The 15,538-nt window shown below is 37.4% G+C and overlaps 1 protein-coding gene across 1 annotated transcript in view; it reads right to left on the minus strand.

Annotated features, from left to right (window-relative positions):
• Positions 1 to 5,128: 5,128 nt before the first annotated feature.
• The window catches only part of LOC131063152 (uncharacterized), a 60,264-nt gene continuing 49,854 nt past the window's right edge, over positions 5,129 to 15,538 (minus strand). Inside the window, exons 3-8 of the mRNA XM_057996924.2 lie at positions 8,627 to 8,710; positions 8,468 to 8,507; positions 6,068 to 6,136; positions 5,825 to 5,899; positions 5,614 to 5,648; positions 5,129 to 5,533 (exon numbers count right to left, since the gene is read on the minus strand). Coding sequence (XP_057852907.2) covers positions 5,398 to 5,533; positions 5,614 to 5,648; positions 5,825 to 5,899; positions 6,068 to 6,136; positions 8,468 to 8,507; positions 8,627 to 8,710 — 439 coding nt within the window. The 3' untranslated portion in view covers positions 5,129 to 5,397. The remainder of the gene's footprint in view (positions 5,534 to 5,613; positions 5,649 to 5,824; positions 5,900 to 6,067; positions 6,137 to 8,467; positions 8,508 to 8,626; positions 8,711 to 15,538) is intronic.

Consider the following 15,538-nt stretch of genomic DNA (forward strand, 5'->3'; position numbering starts at 1 on the left):
TCATTTTGAGCATCTTTTTGTTTAGAGATGGTATTTTGTATGAGAATCGTTAATTTTTCTTGTCTCTTCATGGAGCAAAGGGAGGCTTGATAATTTTATTGTTTGTGGATAGTTGAGTATGTCTTAATCCATAGACTTGGTGATTTGTATATGTTGATAGTTGAGTAATTCTCGATTTATAGACTTGCATGTGTATTTGTGAATAACTGAGTTATCCACACAAGGAGTGTTATTATGGATAGTTAAGTAAATTCTCAATTTATAGTTACTTTATGTGTTATTCTTGTGGATAATTGAATGTCTCCATTCATGAGAAAGGTGATGTACTCAAAATAGTTGAGTATGTCTCAATTCACATTTATCGTCTGACAATCAAAAAATTTGCCTAGATATGAATAGTTTGGGATGAAGAGACTTGGTGGTCAATCTGGACATATGCTGGACCACAAGTAGTTTAAGGTGTTCTAAGGAGATTGGTGGAAAATTAGGACATTTCTTGAACATGAGCAATTTGAGGTGTTTAGGATGAGCAAGGAGATTCAATAGAGATGCTTCTACAGATTTCTAGGCAGGGCGCTTCGTGATCTATGTTGTAGTGTTTTTATTCTTTCATTTCGATGTTGTAGTGTTTTAATTCTTTCATTTTTTATGTTTATTTGTAATATAAACCTTAAAAGAGAATGTTGGAAAATTACTTCATGTTAAATGTAATAAATAATCTAAATAATTAATTAGACATACTTTATAAACATTTGAACATTTGACTGTCAATGCGTTAGATTCTACTTGCTCCTCTCATGAGGATGATGTTTCCTCCTGTGATGAAGAGCCTCTCACCGTTGTTGAACCTTCTACTAGATCCTCTCACTGTTGTTCAACAGCCTTGTTCTACTACTGTTGAGCCTGCTTCTGGTGCTGCATTGCTTTGACAACCTATTTCTGCTCCTTTGCAACAATCTGCCATTGTTTCTCAACTTCTTGTTGTGGTTCTACAACACTCTGCAACCACTTCTGATCACAACTCTGTAGAATCACTTCCACCAGATCTCTCTCTTGGTCCTAATGATTGTATCGCCTGGACTGTGGTTTGTCATAGGCGACAGAATCGAGCGAGGTTGATTAATCATTCAGGTGCTGCAACAGACAGAGGTATGTTGATGATTTTGTTGGGCTTTCAAGATTTTTTTTTAAATCACAAAACATAATTATCAGAATTAGTTTTTTTTTTAAATACGTATTCTGTCATGCCATATTCCCATTTTTTTGGTTTTCAATCTTATTTATTCTAAAAATTAAGTATTCTGATAAAAAAAATAATGTATTCTAACATTAATACATTATTTTTTTTAATCAGAATACATATTTTTCAAGAATACATATTTATCAGAATACATATATTTTTTATCAAAAATTATGATAAAAATATATGTTTTCTCATAAATACGTTTTCTTGAAAAATATGTATTCTCATAAAAAAAAATATATTAGAATTTTTGATATATTAGATGCATAGTTAAACTTGACTTAATATATAAAAAATATATATAGTCAAGTTTAATTGTGCATCTAATATATTAAGCCAAGCTTTCTTCTAAAGTTGTTTGTCAAGTTTAACTGTGCTGCTAGAGTACATTGTTCTAGTTAAAACTTAACAATATAAGTCAATTTTTCTGATAAAAAATAATTAAACTTTTATCAGAAATATATACTTTTTTTCAAGAATTATTTTTTAACTGTGCATCTAGTATATATTTCTGATTTTTAAAATTGACAAACAACTTTAGAAGAACAATCTACTCTTACTGCTATTAAATTATAGGATCTTTGTGCTTTAACTGTTGGTCATAGTCATACTAAGAATCTTGCATCAGATTATTTTAGACTGATGTATCATCTTTCTGTTCAAATTAATCATGATATAACCTTTAATATGAGCTTTACTTATAACAAATGCCATTGTAATGTTGTCCTCCCCCAATAGTCATTTTACTCTTCTTAACACTTGCCAACAATCTTGCATCAAAATTTACCTTTGCTTTATCCTTATATTTCATATCATAAACATAGTCAATGTCCTTTGATTTGAAATGGTACTAAAGTGTATTTTGATCCATACTTGTCATGCCAACATGCATGCCTTCACATTGACACAAACACTGCTCTTACACCTACCTTTAAGATTATTTATAAACATGACTATCATTGATTATTTGACTGTCAAAGGTCTGATATAGGTGCCCATATAACTATGTGACTTCTTACTATCATTTCTTTGTCTTGATGTCATAAATTTATGAATTAATGTCACTGTTGTTTGTGGTCTTTTGTACTAGATTATGTATTGAGCAACTTCCCACATTTACATTTGCAATTTCCCATGTCAATGAAACTCAAATGCAATTATTATACACAAACCCAACCCTAGATCCCTCAGAAATAAAGACTGGGTGTAATGTTTTTGTAGATCTTATTCTTGATCAGAATGTCACGTCAAAAAGACTTTGCGTAAACACATTGCACAACAATTCCTGGTAGCACAAAGGTCAAGTGCAATTGGTGTCTAGAAGAGATCAGTGGTGGAATTTATCGTTTCAAATGACATTTGTCCAAAGAACGAGGAAATAACACAGTGATATGCAAAGCATGCCCTACATATGTCTCATATCAAGCAAAACAATCTCTTGACGGGATTGCTGAGAGTAAGGCCAAAAAGGCAAGAATTGGGGTTGAACTAAGTTATAGTTTTGTAGATCCCAAGACGAACCATTTGGGTGAGGAGGATGGCGAATATGGGAGCTTCAGGGAATGTGGGTCAACACCTAATTCTATAGCACGTGGACCAAACACAGGTGGAGGAAACATTAATACTTTCTTCGAACCGTGTACTACACCAGGATCACAAACCACTCTGGAGAGTACAGGATGGAGGAGAATTGTCACTGAACAAGCAAAGGTCATTGGTAATTTTTGGTATTCCTCTCACATGGCATTCCATGCTTCCAGAAATCCATATTGGCAACCCATGGTAGATGCTATTGTAGCTGTAGGACCTGGGTTTCAAGCCTCGTCTTATGAGTCATTGAGGGTTGGTATGCTGAAAGATGCAGTGGAAGATGTTCAAGAGATGTTGTTAAACAACATCGGTTACAGTGGGTTAGAACTGGCTGCAGCATCATGTCAAATGGTTGGACAAATAGAAGAAACCGAACTCTCATTAACTTCCTTGTCTCTTGTGAGATTGGGACTGTTTTTTCTGAAATATGTGGATGCATCTAATATGATGAAATCCACAAATGCATTGTTTGAAATGTATGACGTGGTAGTTGCAGATGTAGGGCCACAAAATGTGGTTCAATTTATGACAGGTAATACTGTTGCCTGTGTTGTTGCAGGGAGACTTTTGACAGATAAATACCCTTCCATGTTTTTTACACCATGTGCAGCACATTGCCTTGATCTAACTCTAGAGGACATTGGAAAAATTGAATGTGTTAAAGCAACATTTCAGAAGGCTCACAAGGTTACCCAATTTGTTTATAATCACACGGGGGTTTTGGCTATAATGTGTTTTTTCACAGGAGGCAAGGAGCTAGTTCGACCAAGGGTGACAAGATTTGCAACATATTTCCTTGCATTACAAGCATTATGTGAACAAAAAGGTAATTTGAGGTGAATGTTTGTTTCAACTGAGTGGATGGAATCTGGCTTCACAACTCAAGCAAATGGCATAGCAGTGGCAGAGTATATGTATTCTACCACCTTTTGGGAATCAATTGAGCAGATTGTAAAATTTTCAGAGCTTTTAGTAAAAGTCTTGAGACTAGTGGATGGGGAAAAACCCCCATGGGATATGTGTATGAAGCCATGGATAGGGCCAAGGAGTAAGCTGGAAAATAACAAGGATAGGTATATGCCATTGTGGGACATAATTGATAGGAGATGGGATGGACAGATGCACACTCCTCTCCATGCTACGGGACACTTGCTCAATCCTTTGTTATTTTATAAGACTGACTTCATGGAAATTGATGCTGAGATCAAACACAGCTTCTTCAAGTGCATGGAAAAAATGTTTCCTGACTTGAAAAAAATTGATGCAGCTACGATAGAGTTGGAAGTATACAAGCATTCAAAGGGTTTTATCTCTTCTAGGGCTACTATACAAAGCAGAAAGACCATTCAACCAGGTAGACTCTGTAAACTTTTGACAATCTCTTTATTTTGCCAACATGCTCATTAAGTTTGTTAAGATTATAAGATATTCTTAGTCTTACAATATCATCTCCATATAATGTGTTTTTTAACTGCATGGTGGGCTTCTTTTGGAGATGAAATACCAAGTTTAAGGTGGATGGCATTGCGCATTTTGAGCCAACCATGCAGCTCATCAGCTTGTGAGCGTAATTGGAGTGTTTCTGAACACGTACATTCCAAGAAACGCAACCACCTATCACAACAACAGATGAATGACTTGGTATTTGTTCATCACAACCTCCGCTTGAAGATAAGGAAAGCTCAAGGTGAGAATATTAATATATAGTTGCAATTTTTGAAAGTGTATTCACTATTCATTGTGTTTTTCACTTGTACGGGAAACACTAATTTCTACATGGGCAAAATCAGGAACTATTGAGGATGGCTTGCCAATTGACGTCGATGAGATATATCTAGAGTGAGTTGATTGTTGCTAATGATGTTGATAATGATGATGATGTTGTTGATGATGATTATGTTGTTGTTGATCGTCCACTTGAGACTAAAGATTTTGATATCATGAGGCAAGCCAACTTTGGTCCTCAATGGGTTGAACGAATTAGGACAGGGTATCACCCGGGATCTTCATCATCAAGGCCTCCTGCCCTCTAGCATGTCATTGCCTACATTTGATATTTTGGAATTTTGTACTTAGTTTACAAGTTGACTTTGTTCAAAGTCACAAACTATATTGTAATTGACATTTTGACATCTATCACCATCTAGATATTATTTATGGTGTAGAATATTTTGTGCAATGTAATCAGTGATATGAATATAAACGACGGAAATCTATTTCCTGCAATTCATGTGTTCAAGTGTCTATTTTATTTGCCTACAATATCTCTATGCTATGGAAATGCCAAAAAATGTATAAAAAAAAGTAGTCTTTGATTGTTTTTCTGCAATTTTTTACGTTTTTTGTAAATCCGATTTTTTCCCCATTTTTTGGAAAAATCTTATACTTTTGTTTTGCCGATTAATTCCCCAAACAATTATTGCTTCCTCGATATATATAAACGCAACAGCTTAAATATTCAATGGTACAACCAAAAGGCACTGATAAATCTTCTATCCTAAGCAGAAAAAATAAAGTTCTCAGAAACGAAAGACAGAGAGATCAATCCCAAAAAATGATAAGCTTTAGGGGGTTGGGTCCTTTCCAAAGCCCATCATCACATGTACCATCAGCACAGAACACCTCCGTATTCCTTCTGCTACCCGTCCGAGCAATGGCACACTTACAGTATGCCTATTCATAAATGGCTTCACATCCCACCTGCAAGCATAGAATTCCCACTATTTTAGCACCCTCAAATATCATTCAAGCTGAAGGATTGAAGGGAACAAGATGACTACCGGTCTTCATGTCGAATAATCTTCCCATTTTCAACCTGCATGAAGATATCCGTCATCATCATCTTTTAATGGGTGCAATATTGCCATAAGAATGGCACTTTATCTGGTTACTTTTCCTTTATTTTTCAATTGTAAATGGATGAATTCTGGAAGTTACAACTCAGTTTCCTCAATCAGCAACCATTTAAATTTTATAGTATAATATTCAAACCTGAAGCACAATTAAAGTTGTCATATTAATGGTTTTCCCCAGGAACTTGTAGATTTGCTTGTTGTCAATGAGTATCTGCAAACACACAGTTTCATAACTTGTACATAGTAGATATCATGGGCTTCTTAACAGAACTAAAAGGAGATGTAAATAAGGAAATACTTGTTCTGTTTTAGTATTTTTTATATTTCCCGTTGCAGAAGAATTTCTAACAGTGCTCAATGCATTTTCTAAGAAAATTACCTCTCCACAGCCAGGGGAAGTTTCATTTTCTTTCACACTATATTCAACAATTTTTCCCTCGCTTACAATCTGCGGTATTACATTCATTGCATTACAAATCCACCCTTTAAAAGTTCTCATTGCATTTTATTGTCATGGCTTTATGGTGCCAGAGATTACTGCTTAAAACAAGGAACTGATTTCCTAAATATTTTGGATAAATCATAGCATTATAAGAATAAAGTATAGCATTTACTAGGCGAACTAAACTTCAATTTATCTCATTGGAATTGCTTGAACAAGGGTAATGAATGCCAAGAGGAGGATTAATATGATATGATTGTGTTTAATGCATCCCTTTATTTTAATCGTGATCCAAGGTCTATTCTTTCTCAAGATATCAGTCAACATTCCTCTACATTTTTTTTATAATTATTTTATTATAACATCGGTGTTCTATTGAGGTGCTCCATCCCTGCACATATCTACTATATAGAGAGCTAAAGACCTGTCAAAAACCTATGCAAGCGTTACAAGCACAGAGAAAGGAAAATATATATCCAGATAACCAGAAAAGATTTCACTACTGAACCAGACCACTGAACAAGACCCTAAAACAGTCCAATCCTATATGCTAACATAGGAAACAGCCAAAAACTATAGCAGGAAATAGCATTAGGCCATACAAAAACTATAAGATATATCAAAGGCATATCAGAGTACAGAGACAACTCGCCGAGATACCCCTGAACCATCAATGACAGATCGCCAATGGTCAAAACTTTTTAAGTTATTCACAGTAGTTCTTGTGGATGGTAAGTGTTTCTTAGCTATGGTTTGCAGGCACGGATTAATAGATGGTTTTGGTTTAGGAGGTAATGCACGCTGTTGTAGGAATTTGGAAATTAACTTGGTGGTTGGTGGACAATTGGATGTAGCAGTTTGGCCATCACCATCACTTCCATGGATGCCATGTTCATGGTGCATTGCATTTGGTACTCGGCACACCTTTGGATTGTCCAAATTTCGAATCTCATGCACATGAATGCTGGCATTTGGTGTGGTGGCTAGGTAACAGTTGGCTTTAAAAATTTTGGCATCATTCTCTTGGAGGCTTGTTTACATGGTCAGTTCAAGGGTTGTAAGGCTTCAGATTCATCAGTGGAGTGGCTAACGCACATTCTACAACTATGAAAATTTGGTGATAAGCATGTGTTAGAATCATGGTTGGCTTTAAAATTTTTGTTCATAACCATCTTTGGGATCGGCCACCTTGGTTCAAGTTTCAGGGGATGGTGGAGGTAAGTTCACAGCATGGAGAGTAAATGCCACCATCTCGTTAGTCCTCTAAGTGGTGCTTAGGGGGATGTTATAATTTATAGTTAATAAACTTGATTTATTGTGTTGGCATAGAACGTCCAAGTGTGATGAGTGTCCCTAGATGCTATTAGCAATAGGCATTAGATATAGGGCTTCCCACCAGCCGTATCATTCTTTGTAGATTCTATAAATTGGTGTTTGTTTGTGAATGGCCTATTGAATGTGTGGGTTGGCTTCTCTATCAATCATGGGACTTCACACATAACTCTCACATGGACCAGAATGGAGATGCCATTTTCCAAAACCAAGTAACAGGGCTTTTGGGAAGTGCAAAAACACACAGCCATAATTTGCACAAAATGTACAAAAGTAAATACAGAACACACCTGATAATTGACAATTCAACGTCAATTGTCAAATGTTAAAGATAAATCCATACAACTGCACATGGGAATTCCTTAAAAATTATAATAATAGTTTTCAGAGAGCATCAACATCTTCAGCTGGTTCATTAGAATCACAAGTAGCACCAATGCTGCTCCCACTAGTTGTACTATGTATTTTTTTTGGGGTGGGTTAGGCTTTTTTTTCACTTTTTTCATTAAAAAATTACTTTTATTTTGTCAGGTGTATTCTCCTTGGGCTTGCCCAGGGCTGGAGCTGAACAGGGATCCATACCTAGTCCATTGGCCAGGGTTCTGGCAGAGCCATTTATAAATTATATCTCAACAAACAATTGCAGAAATCATGACTCAGGGAATAAGATTAACCATTTAGCGCAAAGTTACCGATCCTTGCTAGATAATCAACCTTAAACTAAAAGTATCCCCATACATAAAAAAATTTAAGCTGCAATGAAGGGTACATAACGTTTACTGAGAAAGAAAAATGCCCTGGCCACTTCAACTTGGTGCGGTTGAGTTATTTCTGAATATGAAACATGCAATTTATCAAGTATAAGTTGATTTTTCATCAAGAAAGAAATAGATGAAGTTCAAATAAATTTTTTGTTCAAAAAATCTAATTTACAGAACTTAACAAAGCAAGGATTGTAGTGTAAAAAGGATGAAAATTGTAGCTATGGAGATGAGCAGATGGAACCTTTGGAACAGAATAGAAGACTGACTTGATCTCCTTTACTCTGCAAAACCAGCATATACTTGAAATATCAGAATACAATATAGAGGATTCATACCTGATCTCAAAATTAAAATTCAGAGCTTATGCTCAACAATTCATTCAACTGGAAAAGAGATTTACCCATAGGCACGCATATAGAAGTCTTCAAAGGTTGCATTAGGATGATATATTTCAAAGTCACTTCCTGTTGCTGCACAACAATACCTGTCATCCAGGAAAAGGCAATGCAAAAAGTTCACTCAAGTGATTATCTATTTTTTGGCATTTTATTAGAAAGCCCTGATGATAAATTGCATGATACAATCAACTATCTTTCAGGATTCAGATATCAATTACGTCATGCTATAAGAGAATTTCAGCATTTTTTCCTGCATGGTGGGAAATTAAAAGTGCAAAATAAACTCAGCATGGAGATAGTTTATTTTAAGTACTGATTAAGTCAACCTGAGTTCTTATGATTGTCTAATACAAAAGCTTCTGTATATAGCTTAATAATAATGTTGACAAGTCCATAGCTGCTACAAGTAAGATAGTCATGACTGTATCATAAATAGATATTGTGATATGCTGGAAATCTAGCAAATTAATCTTTTTGGCAATGATGTGCAAAGATCAACATTTGCCACATCCACGTGCAATATTCTACACCAGAGTTGCTTCCAAATCGATTTATCAGAAGCCAGCAAAGCAGTTAAGCAATTTATCATTTACGACAGTTGGAGGAACACATTTTAGCATCGAATGCAATGTTTTTACAGGAACTCTTTTTTAGGCACCTTGTCTTGTACCTGTGAACCTCATATGCAGGATGGAATCCTATATTTTATGGTAATTTATTGGTGCTACTTAAGGAGAGTTGTGAAATGAACTTCTTGTCTCATATAAGAACAAGAAGTTGATCTGCAACCTATTGTGAGGTATTCACACATCGCCCCATTGCAAATGGGGACCCCCACTTTTTGCTTTCTAGGTTGTCTTAGAGTCTTTGCTATTAATCTTTGCATTGAAGGAATAGAGTTTCTCAAGTAGCTAGAGGGTTCATCAAGTCAGGGTGGTCTCCTTAGGGTGGAGTGAATACAATTGGTTGTGAGCATGAAAGTAGATCTAGAACCCCTTGGATCATGCCGAGGTTTCTTGTGTTATCTGATCATATTTCTAGTTGCAAGAATAAACCTTGGTTGAATGAATTGTGTCCTTGAATTTCACGTGACCCCCATACCTTGCAAAGGTCTTAGAGCGAATTTTGAAGTGATGTACCTTGGAGAGGTTCCAAAGTGAATTTTTTGCATTTAGCTCCCGTACCTTGCCAAGGGTCAAGAGCGAATTTGGAGCGATCATGTACTTTGCAAGTGTTGAGAGCGAATTTTATAAGATCATGTACCTTGCCCAAGAGTCCAAGCGAATTTCCTCCATAGATGCTCTCAAAAGGTCAGATTGGTGATGCTTTCATGTGGAAAGATTGGAAAATTTAAAGATAAAATAAACTAAGTGAAAAAGAATTGAAGGAATCGAATCAAAGATCAACTCCAAGTTATGTACCTTGCTGAGGTCCTGTTGATGTGTTTTTTATGCACATAACAATACAGAATAAATTACCAAAGTAATTTACCCTCTCTTGAACAAAATCACCTCAGATGCTAAGGATGAGATCAACTAATGTGATTCCAAGGTTTCTACATGTCAGGTCTTGACGAGTGGGTAAGTTCAGTGGTTGATGTGAATTGCTGTGTTTCACTTTGGGGACTTACGCAAATGTTTGGATTATCATGAATGATGTGGAATAGGTATGCTGACAACTTAAGATTTATCAATAAGGCTCTGGATTTACTTCTTACTAAAAAAAGGGGGAAAAAGAATAGGGTTCAGGAAATCTATTCTAATCCTAGGAATGTAGGAAATGGTGAATGGATTTAGTGGAATCAAACCAGGCAAGGTCTCACAATCAGGTATTGACACAAGCTTAGTGCAATCATCTAAGGTATACTTAATGATTTTCAAACTAAGCTTGTGTCAATACCTGATTGTGAGACCTTGCCTGGTTTGATTCCACTAAATCCATTCACCATTTCCTACATTCCTAGGATTAGAATAGATTTCCTGAACCCTATTCTTTTTCCCCCTTTTTTTAGTAAGAAGTAAATCCAGAGCCTTATTGATAAATCTTAAGTTGTCAGCATACCTATTCCACATCATTCATGATAATCCAAACATTTGCATAAGTCCCCAAAGTGAAACACAGCAATTCACATCAACCACTGAACTTACCCACTCGTCAAGACCTGACATGTAGAAACCTTGGAATCACATTAGTTGATCTCATCCTTAGCATCTGAGGTGATTTTGTTCAAGAGAGGGTAAATTACTTTGGTAATTTATTCTGTATTGTTAGGTGCATAAAAAACACATCAACAAAGAATTGGCGCTAGAAGGAGGGCTTGAACGCAGTGAATGCGTAAACAGTTGGACCTCGAATTTTATCAGTTTATGTTCACAAGGAGTTATCCAGGACTTTTGTCCCTCCTTCGTGCTCAACAAAGAATTGGCGCTAGAAGGAGGGCATGATCGCGATCAATGTTTAATAGCCAGACTTCAAATTCTATCAATTTATGTTTTCGGGAGTAATCTTTAAGACTTTTTTCACCCTCCTCCCGCGCTCAACAAAGAATTGGCGCTAGAGGGAGGTCTGAGCATTATCATGCTGTGAGCAGTTAGACTGCAGATCCTATCAATTCAATTCGCAAGGAGTTATCCAGGACTTTCGAAGATTATGTTTCGGAATGGTGTTGCCTGAAGAAGAACTTATTCAAGGTGAACAAAGAGATATCATTTCACAATTCAACACTCTTGCTTGGAGAAACCAAAGTAGTCACGCTGAATTCAGACAAGTGAGAAAAGTGATAGACAAAGAAGAGCAGTTGGGAAGCTTACCTCCGATTATCATTGTTCCTGGAGTAGTTGATCGTGAGAACCAGTCTACCAATCAGCTTGGAAGAAATTGAACCTGTTGAAGATTTCAAGTTAGTATGAAATACCATGGTGCTGCCTGATCCTGATAGAACAAACGAGCTTGAATTGGACGAACTTGAGTTCAAGCAACCGAACCTGGGAGATGAAAGAAAGATTATATCCAGTTTGAACAACTTTGCCTGGGAAGTGAAAACAAGTGCACCACAATACATTGGAGTTTCTCTTATCTTGGAAGAAGAAGAAGAGATAGCTGAACGAATTGACGAACAAATTCAGGAGCAGATTGAAAGAGATTTACTTGCTCAAAGATTACAACAAGTCCGGATTGATCCTAGATAGATCACCTTGGATCGCATCAATTCCTTTTCACCTGAGAGACTTCAAAGAATTCTAAGATCTACTCCTGGAGATCGAAGACATTGTGAGTTGAGGACTCCTCGCAGATCCAGACTTGGAAGGCGGGAGGCTTCACCGAATTCAGATATAGCAGATAGAGATAGAGTATTCAATCCAAGGGACGTGCTGAGAGAAGACAATACTTTTCCAGATCCTCCAAATCCAAATCAAGAGGAAGCTCAGCAATTTCAACAAGAAGACCATGAGATGGCCCAGAATCAAGGACCACCTCCGAACGGTGCTACCTGGTTGGTTACCAACCCGTCACCACTCGTGTTCGATGACATTCATGAGATGCCGAAGAATCCGGAGAATTTCTGTTCAAAGTACAACGCTAGCGACTCAAGTCGGACGGCGGAAGATCACATCAAGATGTTTGAAGACCATTTGAGAAATAGACCAATTGAGTATGGAGATGTTGCTTGCAAACTTTTTTCCTATTCCTTGGGAGAAGAGGCTTATTATTGGTTCATCCATTTACCTGCAGGATCCATCGCCTCATGGGAGGAATTAAAAGATACATTCATTGGAAAGTTTGGAAGCCAAATTTCCCCATCGGAGTTGCATAGACAGTTTGTTGAGTGCAAAAGACAAGAGAATGAACCTATCAATTCATTCAACAACCGATTCCAGAAAGCTTACACAAGGTTGCAGACTCCTTATCTCATTCCAGATGCTCGAGAGATATATTATCATGCTTTAGATCCACTTACAGCTATGTTTGTGCGAACTTATCCCTCTCCAGCAAATTTGAACGAAGCATATGCGAAGGCAATAGAAGTTAGTAAAATATTACGTCAGAATCTTAGTGGACCTTTGCTCAATTTGGGGTCGCCCGCGGCCGCCAATCAAATTCAGAATTTAAGCCAAGCTTTGGTGCATCATACGCCAATAATGAGTCAAGTTCCACAGCCGATGTATCCAGTTGCTCAACCATCAAATCAGTTGGTACTCCATCCTGGAGCACCCATTTCTCAAACTCCGCAAACGCATCCAGTGTACCTGCAAAATGCTGTGACATCCACAAGGACACAGGAGGAGAAAGAAGAAATGAAAGAGTTAATAGATCAAGTAAAGAAACTATCTACAGAGGTTACTCACCTGAGGAACCAGAACAATCAACTCTACAGTATGCATAGAAATTATCAAGGTGGTAATCAAAACAACAATCAAGGTTACCAAAGTAACAATCAGAACTATTTGAACAACAATCAGAATAACCAAGGATATCGTGGCAATAATCAGAATTATCATAAGAGAACATGGAATACTGCGCCCAACAATGGAAATGTGCCGTCTCCTCTTGACAATCCGCCTGCTTCGGAAAGTCGACCGGCTGACAGAGTCTTCCTCGCGGAGGCCGCCTTATCAAATTGGTGCAGATTACACAACACTAGTCAACATTCAGAGTTGCATTGTCCCGAATTCAAGGTTGCTGCTGACATTTTCCAGCAGGAAGTGCGGAATAGTGAAGCTCCAGAAAGCATTCCAACAACGGGATATGAAATTGTCCCAACTACAAGATATGACCAAGCACTAATCATTGAGGATTTCAAGTTTCCTTCAATTTATGAAGAAAGTTTAATGTGCGAGCAAGGTGGAAGATTCCCTCCAGAATCGGCGAATGGACCTATGGTTCCGCCTACTTCTCAGTTCCCACCTGCTTCAGCCAATGGACCTATTGAAGATCCAGACTACAATTTCCCACCATTGAATAAAAGTGTTTTAGTTGAAGGGATTAAAGAAGTGTTTCATCAGTCGTCAGGAAACACTGGACCAAGAGTTTATCAGAGGAATCAGAGGAATCAAGAGCCTTTAACTACTTCCGTTCCTCCGAACAATTTCGCTACGCCACCAAATCCAAGTGCTAGCAATACACCAAGCTATCCACAAGATTCACCAGAGTATAGACAGAAGAACATTCCCTCCCAAGGAGAAGAGTTGAAGCGGCTAAGTCTGTGTGTGTTAGAAGAATTCAAGAAAATCAAGGTGAGCCTACCATTGTTTGAACTAATGAAGGTGCCTGATATCAGAGATACATTAATGAATGGATTAAGTGAGAATACTGTAGGGAGAGTAACAACTCAAACCAGTTCCAACATTCAAAGAGGTTCAAGTGTTCCTCAAGCAAGCATAAATGTGGTTCAAGATGAACTAAATATTCAACAGTCATCAGAAGAGGCATGTAGAGTTCAAGATTCATCTAATATGCCCAAGAAAGAAGAATTAGTAAAGACGGCAAATGTGCCAAAGAAAGAAGATATGCTAGAAGGCAAAGCTTTTCTCACAAGAGATAATGTAAAGAGAGTTAAGGATTCACCAATTGTGACTGAAAATCCTACCAAGGGTGAAATCCCTCCTAAGAGTGAGATTGCTTCTGTCGAGAGCACAGTAAAAAAAAAAGAAGTTTCCAAAGAAAGTGTGAAAAAAGAAGAGAGCTTGCAAGTCCATAGGGATAAGCCGGCAGTGAATTATCAAGACGAGCCAGCCCCATTCTTGCTTTCAGTAAGGATTTTCGGCAAGCTTTTACGTAACTATCTGGTTGACTCTGGAGCTTCAAGTAATGTAATGCCAAAAGCTATATGCGAGAAATTGGGTCTTATTCCCATACAGACTAGTAAAAGAGTTACCCAATTAGATAAGACAGAGGTACCTGTGATTGGAGAGTTGAACAATATTCATATGCAGTTGGCTGCGGATCCAAGAGTCCAGCACTTCATAGATATATCAGTTGTAGACATTCCAGACGGATATGGCATGCTCCTGAGTCGAGATTGGTCATGAAGACTGAATGGTTATTTTTCGACCGATTTCTCTCACATGTGGCTGCCATGGAGAGGTGTACCAAACCAGATCAAGATAGATAGTACCCCAAGATTAAGATTGATGATAACAGAATATGGGGAAAACAATGAAATTCTTTTCCTAGAAACGGATCTAGGAAACTACAGACCAAAAGTTGCAGAGGTTTTGATGCTTCAAAACCCAGTTGAAAAGATAGAAGAAAATCATGACATTGAGAATTCCACAGAAGTAGTAATAGAAAGTGATCATGATACAGATGAGGAAATTGATATGTTTGAAAGTTTCAGAGGATTTGTGTTCAAGAATATCCAGCAGGGAGTTGAGTTAGGCAACCGTGCCCGCATTCAAAAATTTTTGTTGCCTAATTGGTGCTGAATTCATGATACTGCTCATTCTGAATTCTCTTGCGCAATGTGCAAGGTAGCTTTGAATCAGATACACAAGAGAATTCCTGAAATTCTGACACATGAAGAAATTAGAGAGGCCTCTCCTAGGCCAAATGAAGAAATTACAGATGAAACCAAAGAAGAAATACATGACGAAGATCAAGTTTGGACATTGAGATTTGATGGTTCAAAGTCAAAGAAAGGATCAGGAGCCGGATTTGAATTAATAAATCCCTCTGGGGAAACTTATTTGGCCTCCCATAGGTTGCAGTTTCCATGTACGAACAATGTTGCTGAGTATGAATCCTTAGTTCATGGATTGCTGTTAGCCATTCAGAAGAAAGTGAAGATTTTACATGTGTTTGGAGATTCAGAGATTGTAGTAAGACAAGTGCGGAAGCAATATGTCTGCCACGACAAAAGATTGACAAAGTACCGCAACAGGATATGGGATCTCATCGAGAGCTTTGATGCTTTC

The sequence above is a fragment of the Cryptomeria japonica genome, chromosome 11 (genome assembly GCF_030272615.1).
Source record: "Cryptomeria japonica chromosome 11, Sugi_1.0, whole genome shotgun sequence".
In the NCBI taxonomy this organism is placed as follows: Eukaryota; Viridiplantae; Streptophyta; class Pinopsida; order Cupressales; family Cupressaceae; genus Cryptomeria; species Cryptomeria japonica.